At 51.0% G+C, this 13026-nt stretch overlaps 5 protein-coding genes across 5 annotated transcripts; 4 read left to right on the top strand and 1 right to left on the bottom strand.

Moving 5' to 3' along the window:
- Nucleotides 1-67: 67 nt before the first annotated feature.
- N7533_005361 (putative glycerol:H+ symporter (Gup1)) lies at nt 68-2218 on the bottom strand (the record flags this gene model as incomplete). Its single annotated transcript, XM_057102011.1, has 4 exons — nt 68-1117; nt 1258-1722; nt 1812-1879; nt 1948-2218. The coding sequence occupies 4 exons, from the start codon at nt 2216-2218 to the stop codon at nt 68-70; spliced, it is 1854 nt and encodes a 617-aa protein (XP_056961641.1).
- A 926-nt stretch (nt 2219-3144) lies between these two features.
- N7533_005360 (acylphosphatase) lies at nt 3145-3792 on the top strand (the record flags this gene model as incomplete). The annotated part of the gene is made up of 5 exons (XM_057102010.1): nt 3145-3159; nt 3255-3285; nt 3382-3394; nt 3451-3547; nt 3613-3792. The coding sequence occupies 5 exons, from the start codon at nt 3145-3147 to the stop codon at nt 3790-3792; spliced, it is 336 nt and encodes a 111-aa protein (XP_056961640.1).
- A 1160-nt stretch (nt 3793-4952) lies between these two features.
- On the top strand, nt 4953-6083 carry N7533_005359 (alternative oxidase; the record flags this gene model as incomplete). The annotated part of the gene is made up of 2 exons (XM_057102009.1): nt 4953-5218; nt 5282-6083. The coding sequence occupies 2 exons, from the start codon at nt 4953-4955 to the stop codon at nt 6081-6083; spliced, it is 1068 nt and encodes a 355-aa protein (XP_056961639.1).
- Nucleotides 6084-6723: 640 nt separating this feature from the next.
- Nucleotides 6724-8247, top strand: N7533_005358 (uncharacterized protein; the record flags this gene model as incomplete). The annotated part of the gene is made up of 1 exon (XM_057102008.1): nt 6724-8247. One exon carries the CDS (start codon nt 6724-6726, stop codon nt 8245-8247), a length of 1524 nt encoding a protein of 507 aa, XP_056961638.1.
- A 1583-nt stretch (nt 8248-9830) lies between these two features.
- Nucleotides 9831-12982, top strand: N7533_005357 (KAR9 family protein; the record flags this gene model as incomplete). Its single annotated transcript, XM_057102007.1, has 2 exons — nt 9831-10412; nt 10484-12982. The coding sequence occupies 2 exons, from the start codon at nt 9831-9833 to the stop codon at nt 12980-12982; spliced, it is 3081 nt and encodes a 1026-aa protein (XP_056961637.1).
- Between the last annotated feature and the right edge of the window lie 44 nt (nt 12983-13026).

Here is a 13026-nt window from a genome sequence, read left to right as displayed (position 1 = left end):
TTTGATCTCATGTTATACACTGGAAGAAGAAGAGAAAACGAAAGAAATAGACAGAGGCAAGGCCAGCTCAACACTTCAGGTTGATACCCATGCGCAGTTCATCCTCCCGAATCTCAAACATGACCTGTACACCAACAAAAAGCACAGCACAGCAGGAAAACATATACGCAACGCCGGCATATGATCCAGTCAAACCTGCAAGCAAATCCTTTAGACCGTCCAAGCCAAGGGCGAACCCGACAAGATTAGCAATCATCATCATGAGAATGTTGGCAACAGACCCCACGCCACTCAGAACACGGTACGCTGTCGGACGAGAACGCCAGCGCTTAGCGGGGAACATCATGCCAGCGAGGGCTTCGGGCAGAACGAAGAGCGTCACGAGCCAGCCCCACATCAAAAGACGAAGGTTGATATCGTGCCAAAGAGCGACAAAGGTGAAGACCAACAAGAAGTTGCGGATCTGCAGACCCTTGGACATGAGGCCTGAAGAGGGTGGTGACGAGGAAGGCTTCGCTCCGGCAGGGCGATGACCACCGCCGCCACCACCGAGAGGGATATAGATGTATCGCACAATCCAACGGTTGAAGGAGCGATGCCAGCCGCGCCAGAAGGCAAAGGCAGAGTAGTTGTTAGACATGCAGCGGACCATGTTCTCCGGAGGGTCGATTCCGTCAACGAGAGCCCAGAGGCGGAAGAATCGCCAGGGGATGAGTAGCTTCAGCCAGATGATGTGGAGGTTGAAGAAGGCCAGCATACTGAGTTGGCCCGGAGTGAAGATCGACCAGTTTGGCGAGGCTTTTGAAATAGCCACTGCGTAGATGTAGTGTAGTATGAGCTCCATGCAGAGGAAAGTGAGGAAGAAACGGACGCCGTAAAGGATGGTGCGGGTGCGGGTCAGTGAAGGCGCAGTATATCGCTGTTGGGACGCGTAGTCGTTGAAGGTCAAGATGGGGCCAGCCAAGTATAATGGCGAATAAAGAACATAGGCGACATAGTTGCGCGGGGTGAAAGCTGTTGGCTCCGCTGGAATCTTGACACGATCTCTGTCAGAGAGAGTTGCGGGGTCGAGTTGTTTCTTCTTGTGGAACTCGGTCAGTTGACGATCGACAAATGTCTAGATAGAGCAGAATAGGTTATCACATACTTCGATAGGGCTTGCAGAGGGGTATTCAACGCTCCAGTAATAGTCCATGTTGAAACTGATCAAGCGCAGCACGGTCACCTTGAACAGAACCTCCCACCTAGGCATTATACCCCCCCCATATCATCCAATGACCGAGCCCATTGTATCAGTAGGGTACTTTTCTCTACTGGCGTTCCAGATCCGGGCGAGAAGAACATGGCAATGGGCTCCAGTTGATATCCGCCGAGTAATTCATTCGCGAACAAGATGCCGATATTGAAAGTCCATGTCGCAGCGGGAACATAAGCTCGAGGAAGACTTTTCCCAATTCGGTAGTTGATAAATAGGATCAAAAACACTTTCAAAGCTGAGATCCCATGAAGTGCCACGATGAAGATCATTCCAAATGCAAAATCAAAGCGCATGCGCTGATCGAGTTGCACTTCGCCGGCGGCGGCCACCGGGGACTTTGTTCCAATATTGGGTCGGCTCGCAAAGGACTGATAGACTCTGCGGGCTAAAGGGTGCGCGATGAGGAGGAGGAAGAGGTAGGGGATGTTGTCACGGACGCTTGCATACTGAGCATCGGAGTTGTCCTAATGTGGTTGAAATAGCTTGGGTCAGCGTGTGTTCTATGCGCCGAGGAGAGCATTCGCAACATAGCGATGTGGTTGGAAAAACTAACGACTAAACGACCTGGAATCCAGCCTGGCGATAGTAGGTCGGAGTATGCAGTGTAGGCAGGATTGCTTTCTATGATTTTGCGGATCCACGGTCAGCGATGTGGCCAGAGCCCCGGCCCTTGCGAGGGGACAACTCACCCTTCGAGGCATCAATCACAGTCTTGAACATCAACGGGACGAGTGTAATAAAGAAAAGGTAGTAGATGAAGAACTCAGGTGTGTGCCAGAGTGATGCACGGGCATTCTGGGCGATGGAGCTGGCGCGGGCATCTTTTGCGGCGGGTCGCGTGTCGGAGTTGGAATTGGAGTTGACATTGGCATTTGTAGGGGTGATGGCAGTGGCCGTGAAACGAGTGTCAAGGGTATCGAGCGAGTAAAGCCGCCGGAGCCATGTGAAGAGGGAAGCCATTTCAGGGCAGTGGCATGGCGCAGGCGGGTAAACTTGAAGGGGGGGAGATCTGTTTACTCGGGAGATCTGGGGGGGTTCTCAAGACAGGGGGGGGCCGAGGTGCCCGCACCAGGCGATCCCCAATCAGCGCTGCCCGATTATCTCTTAAGACCACAAGCTATTTTAAGATTTCTTCGGGGCTCAGAGCTCTATAATAATGCTTTACCCCATACAGCATTGTTATAATTTTTGGGGCACTGCTAGGTGGACACCCCATTTGGCTATCTGGACACCCTATCTGTCTATTTAGAAAAGGTGCTGTATGTGTATTACCACGAATTACAGTAGGAGGCCATAATTCTATTTTCTCACCCTTGAGTACCTAGGTAGGTAACTGAGTAGATACCTAGGTATCTACCAGTGCTAACTATCTCAGTACCTAATAGTAGAGGTACCTATGTACCTAATCGGGTAGATTCTACTAGCCATATCTACCGCACCACACCTTGTGGCTAAAACCCTTGGAAATGTGTATAAACTACCACTATATTTTAATTAGGACTGACCATGGTAATACACATACAGCACCTTTTCTAAATGTACAGGATAGGGTGTTCAGATAGCCAAATGGGGTGTCCACTTAGTAGTGCCCAATTCTTGAGGCAGTTATATCACTACTACTTTGTGTGTGTAGAATGCTTCTTGGTCGAATGGAGCTTTCTCTAAATATTAAATACATCATGCTCATGAGAAAATCACACTCTATTTTATGCATTCAGCAATTCGGGACAAAAATCATAAAATCAATTGTTTGTTAAGAAGCGTCTAGGTAAGTCGATTCTGGGTTGGGGTAGATTAGATCAGCAGTGCCGCCAATTCAATCGCGCGGACCATTATGAGTTGTCTTCCACGACACCCTGTCAACATACCAAACGGAAGCTCACATCATGTCTACCAAGCGGGTATGTGTATCTATGTTTTCAGTTGTAATTTTACATTCGAAGAATAATCTACAACCCCCCGGGATTTCTAACTTCCAGCTAACCCTTTACCTCAGATTGCGTTTCGAGTCCACGGCACTGTACAAGGTAAGGATACATCAATCTACCCTTCCAAATACAACTCGGATCCCCACGATGTACTATTTACCCGTACATTATCAGCCATAGCTAACAAGTAACCAGGCGTTGGCTACCGGTATGATCATTTCAACTGTTCACCTCTTACTTGAACTATGACATCATATTTGATAGCTCAAACACTGACCTGGTATCAAACAGCGACTTCACTCAAAAATGTGCCACAAGCCATGGCTTGAAGGGCTGGTGCCGCAACACCACGTGTGGTCGTGTAAGTTTTGTTTATCATCATATATAACCTAGCCGATGTTCAGACTAACCAATTCCTATTTTCAGGTTGAGGGCGAAATTCAAGGCGAAGAGGAGACGATCAAAAAACTGCTTCAACAGCTTGATAAAGGCCCGCGAATGGCTCACGTTGTGAAGATGGAGAAAAAGGAGCTGAAGCCCAAGGAGGGTGAGGACCATTTCTCCGTTATGCGAACTATGGAATCCAGATATGCTTCTGAGGATTGATCCATATCCAGGGATGTCTTTCAAGTTAATTTTGTGTTTGTTTGGCGTTTTCAATGTTCCTCGGGTAGGAGTATTTCCATATCTCTCGATATTCGCGCAAAGTTAGTCGTTACTATTCTGTGTTCTTGTCTCTGTTCAATCTCTTGGGTTCGGCTTGAAGCTTCAACTGAAAGTCTTTTAAATATAGGGGTGATCATCCAGCCGGATCCGGATTCTAATTGCAAAGGTTACTAGTACTACTGTACCAGTACTAGTCAAATAGTAGATCTTCTGTTCAATTTTTTCTCACGTCATCGTTGTTTTAGCTAAAATAAGAAACCACTCTAGGGGAACCTTAATACCACCGGCGAGCGCCGGAGAGGAGAATCTGTACCTGGCTCGTGACTGAAAACAAGGCCATAATCTGCCACCGGTGAGATCAGCAACAAATCCCGAAAGCTGGCGGCGTCTGAAGCCGATATTTTCTCGGGAGGCCGTGACTCAAATGTGCTCGCTCGGAGGTCGTAGTTGCTGGCAGAAAAAAAGTACCCGATTCTTCCCGAGGTCACCTGCTTTGTCAGATTCAATTTTACCGTAATCGGATAACGCGTGCCGGCTAGGGACTGCAGCTGCAGACAAGTTGAGAGATAATGGGAAGACTTTTTGATTCGCTTTTTGTTCGAGTTAATTCAAGACAGAGAATATCTGCTGTCGGGTCCGATGGCCATGCTGCATGTATCGGAGCCGCAGGCGGGGACATGGAGTGGGGCATGCGGCTAAACTCGAAGTATGTGGTACAGATGTACAAAGTATACAAGTACTGTATAAAGGATACCGTAAAAGTGTAAAGGAGGCACTATTTGGCCAATGAACCGCCGGAAATGTCATCATTCCAGCCCCAGGCACACCCGTGCTCCATCCCTGGGTCAATCAACTGCGTTCAAGTTGTTGGTAATCGGGATTCAACTCGTATCCCGGACTTGGCCTTTGAAAGAGATTTTTCTCTTCTTGTCTGGGTCGAGTCATATAAAAGGCCCGACTCTTTGACGCTGCCTAGAATCACTACTTCAATATTGTCTAGTACATACACAGACCAAAACATACTACATCCCTACCTACCACATCCAAGCACCTTCACATCTTCAAGTTGAATACTATACTCAACGACTTCAAGACAACTCATGAATTCACTACCAACCATCTCCTCGACGCCCCTCCGGGTGGCAGCGCGACCACAGTCGTACTTCTACTTGGCTGCACGAGCCTACTCAGGCGTCGCAGCCACCTCCCTCCCTAACTGCTATCGAGTCAACAAACGTCCCTCGCCAGTCATCTACACCCCAAAACGCCTCATCTCGTCGACCGAGCACAAGCAGATCAAAGAATATTTCCCACCACCACAAACCCCCGGCGTGAAAGAGGTGGAGTCAGCATGGGCACATCCTGTGTAAGCCACCCCGTCTCGTATTACTTACTCCCTTGATGCCGACCAAACTGATCCGAATTTTAGGTACAATGAATCGCAGATGCGCAGCATCCAGATTGCTCACCGAAACGCAACGAATTGGTCCGACTGGGCAGCCTTGGGCACCGTCCGTATATTCCGCTGGGGAATGGACTTTGTGACGGGATACAAACACCCCGAACCAGGCGAGACACTGCCTGCCAAGTTTGTCATGACAGAGAAGAAATGGCTGGCTCGATTCGTGTTTCTCGAGAGTGTTGCCGGTGTGCCCGGCATGGTGGGCGGCATGTTACGACACTTACACAGTCTCCGACGAATGAAGCGCGACAACGGCTGGATCGAAACCTTGTTGGAAGAGGCATTTAACGAGCGCATGCATCTATTGACCTTCCTCAAGCTTGCCGAGCCGGGATGGTTCATGCGTGTAATGGTTCTCGGAGCGCAGGGCGTCTTCTTCAACGGGTTCTTCCTGTCCTATCTCATTTCACCCCGGATTTGCCACCGTTTTGTGGGATATCTTGAGGAAGAGGCGGTTATCACATATACCCGGGCCATCCAGGAGCTTGAAGACGGCAAGCTTCCCGAATGGGAGACTCTCGAGGCACCCGAGATTGCTGTACAATACTGGAAGATGCCGGAGGGCAAGCGCACCATGAAGGACTTGCTCTTGTACGTCCGTGCTGACGAGGCCAAGCATCGTGAGGTCAACCATACTCTCGGCAACTTGATCCAATCGGCCGATCCCAATCCCTATCAGACCAAGTACCGGGATGCGACAAAGGAACACCCGAGTAAGGGGATGGAAAATTTGAAGGAAGTTGGATGGGAGAGAAAGGACATCTTTTAAGGACTGCCCCAGCAATGTAAAATGCAAAGATGAAAGCGATAATGAAATGGAAGCATCTCCACTCAACACGCGCGGACCAAAAAGGTTTGGGACGCGGTTGTGGACGCGGGGCACCGGCTAAACCCGCGCAATCCACTCATTCCTGCTTGACTGCTATCTTTTTTTATACTGGCAGTACTTTTAAGCATAAGGGAATGACAAAGGTGGATAACAATTCAAGCTATTATTATTATTATCATTACCTACAAAGTCTCAATAATTACCTAGGTACTTCAAAAACATCTGACACTCATTCCTAACATCCAGATTAACAATTAATCAAACTGTGTAGCGTTGACCCGCTTTCACCCCCCTTTTTAGTGCCACCACCCCTTTTGGCCTAAAGAAGTTTCTCGACCGGCGATCTTCCACTTCTCATTAAACCTCCGAATTGGCGTTGGCCGTGCGACCAGGCCGTTACTCTTTGCGATCCTTACTTGTCATTCCTCGAATCTCCATTCTGAAGCATTCCGCAACCCCCTCCAACTTCTCCCCGATCCTCGGCCCCGCCGTGTGTACCTCGAAAAAGTCACTTCAAGAACATTGACCTCTTTGTGTGGCCTGCTGGTGCAACAACAGTTTCAGATCATCCCGCCACATCATGGAAGAGCCGCAGTCTGTCGACGTTGAATCGGTCTCGCCTCCAGTCCGGGCTTCTTCGCCATCTCCCTCCGTTCCAGCTACACCGGCCATCTCCTCATACTCCTCGCCAGACCGCACCTTCTCCTCCGTCTCCTCCCATTCCGCCTCTTCCGCAACCTCGGCCGATGCTCGCTCGACCGTTTCAACATCATCCCGCCGTCATGGATACATTCGCGCGTTTGGAGCCGAGTTCTCCGAATCCGCTCGACACCGTGACAGTGTCATGAGTCTAGGCAGCATTGCCCACCTACAATACTACTTTGCTCGGACCGGTCTTTTAGATGGAAAGACGGGTCGAGGCAAAGAATCAAAGAAGAAGAATGCGGAGAACGTGCCTCGGGTGCTGATCACCCCCAATGAACGACACATGGACGACTTGACAGCCAGCCCGACAGAAATGGTCGAGTCTCCAGATTTCGACCCCAGCATGGAAGACGAAGACGGGGAGGTCATGCTCCCACCGACAGTCAGTACCTACAGCATTAAAACACACCACATTGCACCACCGCCAGATTTACACTCCCTGCGTCGGGACTTGCAAAGAGCACTGCACAAAGCCGATTCCAACATCGAAGCCATTGAGAACGGCGCCGAGCCCCAATCCAGAGATTCACTCCGATCCAGTCTTTCGCCAAGCGATATCCCCGAATCCCTGGACGACGAAGCCTCGAGCCAGATCCCAACCCCGCAAACAAAGGAGGAAGCGCAAGGAATGTGCATCCTGGACGACGTGACCAATGCAATCCGGGCGGCGAAGATTTACTACACAACCCACGAACACCCCGAACGCCTAGCGTCAATAAAAACGGAGCGGGAAATCCGCAAGGAACTCTTCCAGGTCCTCGATGTACTAAAACGCTGGGCCGCGCGGCACTTTGCCTGCGGACTCCGCGATGAGGAACGCGACGCTATCAAAGGCTGGATCGCGGGCGTCCGCACCATGTTGGTCCGGGAGAAGGCCCTGGAGGATCTCGAAGCGCAGGAGCGGGAGAATTGGGATTGGGCCCAGGGCGACTGGACCGGACGCGAGCGATCCCGCGAGGAATCTTTTCTCCGCAGCTTGATGCCTGGTGGTCACACTCTACCTGAGTGGACTCCGGTCATGGAAGAAGAGGACGGTATTGAGCCAGCGCCGACTGCATTCCTGGACCGGTTCCGCGACGGTCGGATCCTGGTTCAGTTGCACAACATCGCCGTCAAGAAATCCAAGCGGCCCTTTGGGGAAATTAAAGCTTTCCATCAGGATATCGCCAAGCCTTACCGGCAAGCGGAGAATCTGCGATACTGGGTCAAAGCTGCAGAATTGCGGTGGGAACTACGCTTGGTGGTGGATGTAATGGGCGTGGTCCAGAGCAGCACGGTTGTGGCCTGGGAACAATTCGATGCGGCGCTGTTGGCCTGGTGCAAGACCGTTCGCGAGGAGTTGGTGCGAGATTGGCAAGCGGCCAATCCCGGGCGACCCCCTAGTGCTGGTCTGATTTGAGAAGAACCGGCTCAATTTCTCCCTCTTTCTCTCCCTCCCTTCCTATCATATCTGCATCTCGGTTGTTTCGTATTTCATTCAGGTTTCCTTTTTTCTCCCCCTTTGTCTTTTCTTTTTCTTTTTTGTTCCTCTTGGGCAATTTGGCTAGATACCCCTGGACCGTCTCTCCGACTGTTCTTCCCATCTCCAGATCTGGTGTTGGGTTCATTTTCATTTTTTTGACTTTCACTTCTCTTCGCCGATTACCGGTCTTGTTCGGGACTGCGTTGCATATGTATTGTTTTCTACCACTCCATACCGTTTGTACCTTTGTACCGCATAGACGAGACTACGCCTAATTGATCTCAAATCACCATAGCATGGAGACGGTGCTCGAACCTGTGGAGAAATTAGAAGCTAGAAGCATCACGGAACAGCGTTGGGCCCGAGTCCGCCCTGGCGCTAGGGCACAACGGTGCTGATCTGCGCCCCTGAAATAGTGAAATGCCTCGGAAATTGGAATCTGGGCCGAACCCGTTGAGTATTTTTGGATGGTACAGCACATTAGTATTACTAGTACCACGTGCTGGACGATCCATCATTACTGCAGTACTGAGTACTTATGTAGTAGTACGGGGTATAACTGGCTTCATTTACTCCATACAATCCATTGCTGGTGGAAATTATATTACAGAACTAGTCATGCTTTAGATACCTAGGTATTGTGCATGCAGGGATCATACTATCAAAATACAGCTGAGTTGTTAAATAAACTACAAAGATGAAATCCAGTCTCAGAACGCCCACCTGGACACTGGCATAGGACTCCTATTCCGAGACGAGACATCTTGTGCTTTCATGAGGTTACAAAACAATGGTACGATGCATATTAGTGCTTAAGGCTTAAGGTGGCCTCGTGCTGAAAGCGATTCCCATTGTTGCTGAGAATATGAGAAGGACCTTTCAAATTTGAGACTATTCAATAGGAGTAGTATACATAGTATACTAGTAAGTAGTCAAGTTGTAGAACTGGTACTATCATCTTTCCGCTATTGCATCCCGATCTACTGTTTACTTATATGCCATATTACCAGGACTACTCTTTTAAATGTCAAATTGGGTTGAATTAAATAGCCATACATTGCATCTACTGCTATATCTTCCAAGTACTTTATAATACTCAGATCGCCGTGCCGATCGCAGCAATTCCATACCGAGGGGAAGCGGTACCTGGTTGCCCCATAGTAAATTGGTGGAGCCGAAGGTATCCTTTCCTGCAGAGTCACCGTACTCTGGCCACTTCATCCCTCGTTTCTTGTCTTAACTTCCTTACCGGTTGCTGCCCAAATCCTACATCTTTCATTCAGCTGGTCATGTAGCCTTTGTCCTTTCTCTTTCTCTCTCAAATTCCCTCTTCTCCCCCCAAAAAGAACCCAGAGCGAGCTCGCCTACTGTGGAAGGAGATTACGACCGACCCTTTTTACAACCTTTACTCCGTACCGAACGAGAATACGAAACATTCCTTGCCCATCCCTGCCTGAACCCGAACCGCTTTTACGACCCTCTCAACCATTTTCCAACTGCCCCCCCCGGGGCCTGTCCTCATGCATGCTACACTTGATGGTCCAACTTCCTCGGCGACTGACATCGCGCTGTCCCCCAGCACGTCCGCTCTGTCCGCATCTCCTCCCCCCGCGGTCTCCGGCTCCCCCAATGAACACGGACCCTCCCCTCTCCGCCGCCTAAAGTCCAAATCGTCTCTTTGGAGTATTGGCAGTAGCAATCAAGACGACGAATATTTGCCAGAGCCTACCAGCGCCGAAAAGAATTCAAAGCCGAGCATCTTTCGTCGCTTATCGCCCGCCCTCGCAGCTCGGGTGAAGCTGCTGGACGGCAGCTCCAAAAACAATAACAACAGCCGCAACCCCGGCGCGGTTGGTCGGATTCCGGAGGAGCATTTGAAGGAACTGGATGACTTGCACCAAGACCTGTCTATCAAAGTTGAAAGGAGAGGTCAAGCCTGGGCTGGCCAGGTGCCCACAACTCCGGACGAAACACCGACCCAAAAGCGCACCGCGTCGAACAGACTAGAGCTACCTAGTCTTGATCTCCTTCAGAAAGTCTCCGACGCGCGCGCGGAGGGCGCAGAATACACCGACGTCGTCGTCGACCTCCCAGAACCACCTGTTCCTCTCGCCGCCGCTACTCCTTCCCCTCAACCTCCGCCCCCGGCGACTGTTCCTGATCCACCGAACAGCCCACCACTGACATCCATGTCGGTCGCAGAGCCCACTCCCCTCCCCCTCCCCCTCAGCTGGGTGCTGGTCCGGAACCAGTAGCTCTTCCCGGAAATGATGGGCCACGGGATACACGTACCGACTTTGAGAAATATGTTGATGACACTAAACGCAACGAGGAGCAGTCCGCTCCTTCTCCGCCACCAAAAGACTCCCCTCGCGGCCACACCTATAGCCTCTCCTCTTCCTCCAATCCACAGTCATATTTCAATGCGATGAACTCACAGCGCCCCGAATCAATATACTCCTTCTCCCGTGCCTCCTTCAGCAACCAACTCTCCCAGCTTACCTCCATACCACTCCCTCAACCTGCGGCGCTCGAGACAAGTATAAAGAATATACAAACCGCGCTTCTGGCGGTCCGCACACTGAACGGCCACGCTGACCAAATCCAATTCTGGATCAGAAAAGCATTCGACGTGCTCAGTGGGCTGGATTCCGAGGATGATGTGGAGTGGGCGGCAGCGGGTGGTCGAGAGGGCCTTGAGGGAGTGGACAAGGCGATCACCCGATTTGAATCTTTGGTCAACGTATATGTGAGCGCGATTGAGAATGTGCAGCTCCGAGACGACGTCGCCACTGTCGACAACGAGAATTTGAAGACTATCGTCAGTCAGATGGAGAGCATTTTGCAAAACTGGTCGCAAATCAAGAACAAGCTTCGAGGTGTGAAACAACAAGTAGAGTTGGCCATGGAGTGGGAAGAACTTTGGTCCAACGTACTTGGCGATGTGGGTATGGAGATTGACAATCTGAGTGGGATGATTTTCGAGATGGAGGAGAAGAGACACGAGGCTCTAATGGGCAACGGTCCTGAAGCGACCGGTGGTGTTGACATCAACGAGCTTGAGACAATAGTCGAAGAATCCCCATCCAAAGGCCGATCGATCTCTCATAATCGAATGAGTCTCGGTGCTATTATGGCGAGCGCTTCTAATACGCCTATCATCAAGACCCCTCAGGACGACTCGACTGCCAATCTCATGGCCCTGTTTGCCCGCATGCAGCCCCTTCGTGCCTCTCTGGATTTCTTGCCAATGCGACTGTCTATGTTTCAATCTCGGGCCAACAAGATTTTCCCAAGCGCCTGCGATGAGCTGGATGACCGGCGAGAACGTCTAGAGAAAAGCTTCCAGGTTCTACAGACTGACTCCGAGGCGTTGCAAAAAGAACTTGGCGAGGACAAGTGGATCATGGTATTCCGCAATGCAGGAGGTCAGGCGCAGAAGATGTTTGAGTCCGTGGAGCGCAGTCTTTCTAAACTCCAAGAAGGGTTGGAAACAAACGCACCTGTCAACGATCCTGCGACGTTTGTCAAGCGAATGGATACCTACGAGACAAAGAAGATGCACTATCTACCTGCGATTGAGCGCGTGGTTACGATCATTCAAAAGGGTATCAATGACCGTCTAACACTCAATGGTGAGGTCCTGCGGCTGCTATCTGATATGAAATCGCGAACGGATGCTCTCAAGGCTAGTGTGAGGGTGATGGATGCGTCTCTGGAAGACGTTCAGATTGCCAGAGGTCCGCAGCTACGTGATTCCATATCCAGTATCGTCACCATGGATAGCCCAGCTGCGGGAAGTGCCATTGACACCCCTGGAAGCTCACCTGCGTCGTCTGTCGTTCTTGGGGGCAGTTCATATAAAACACCGCTGGGTGGATCAAGTCGCCGCGAAAGCTCCGTCGGTAGCGCCACGACACGCTCGACCATGTCCCACGTTCGAAGGTTTTCAGGTCTACCACAACCGCAAACCACTGGACGTAAATCTGCTATTCCCGTCCCTTCGGGCATGGGATCTCCGCCACCATCCAAGCACAGCTATGCAACTACCCCGACACCAGCAAGTCGCAGATTGTCTCGCACTCCACAACCACCGTCCACGATTCCCAACAGGCCGCGGTGGAATCCTAGTTTTAACACGCGGGATGTGGATACTGGTCACAACTTTAAACCCAATTCCATCGGCAATCGAAACTCGTCTGCTCCAATGCGCACGCCCCGGCCATCATCGACGATGGCGTACCGACGCGATATGTCTGCTTCTCCAGCTCCTGGCGCTGGACCTGGCGGTCGCTCGATGAGTCGTCTTTCCAGTCGCCTAGCTTCCTCATCCCGAAGTCCTTCACGGAATATTTCCTCTCCTACTCCCGCTAAATCTTCCCTTCTCGACCCGCCTCCCTACAGTCGACTTCGTCGAGCCTCCGGTGTCTCGAACACGTCCGGCATGTCGAACACGCCACGCAGTCGACAGAGTTTTGCCGGGGTGAGCTCCTTCAGTCGCAGCGTATCATCGGCTCAAGAACAAATGGCTAGTCCGACCAAGTCGACCCGTCCTGGTACTGCGTTAGGCCATTCCGGAAACAAGCGCATGAGCTTGCTACCCTTGCCGACGCCCAAGGAACGCACCGCTGCGCAAAAGAGGCTTGACGCACGACCGCCATGGCGAGCATGATGAGCTGAATTTCCTCGTTGCTGCTATTATTGTTTCGGCTGATC

The sequence above is a fragment of the Penicillium manginii genome (genome assembly GCF_028828005.1).
Source record: "Penicillium manginii strain IBT 31320 chromosome Unknown utg000004l:1.0-7231830.0:1.0-7236170.0, whole genome shotgun sequence".
Lineage (NCBI taxonomy): Eukaryota > Fungi > Ascomycota > Eurotiomycetes > Eurotiales > Aspergillaceae > Penicillium > Penicillium manginii.
The sequence above is the reverse complement of the archived record's forward strand: the minus strand, read 5'-3'. Positions and strand labels throughout refer to the sequence as shown.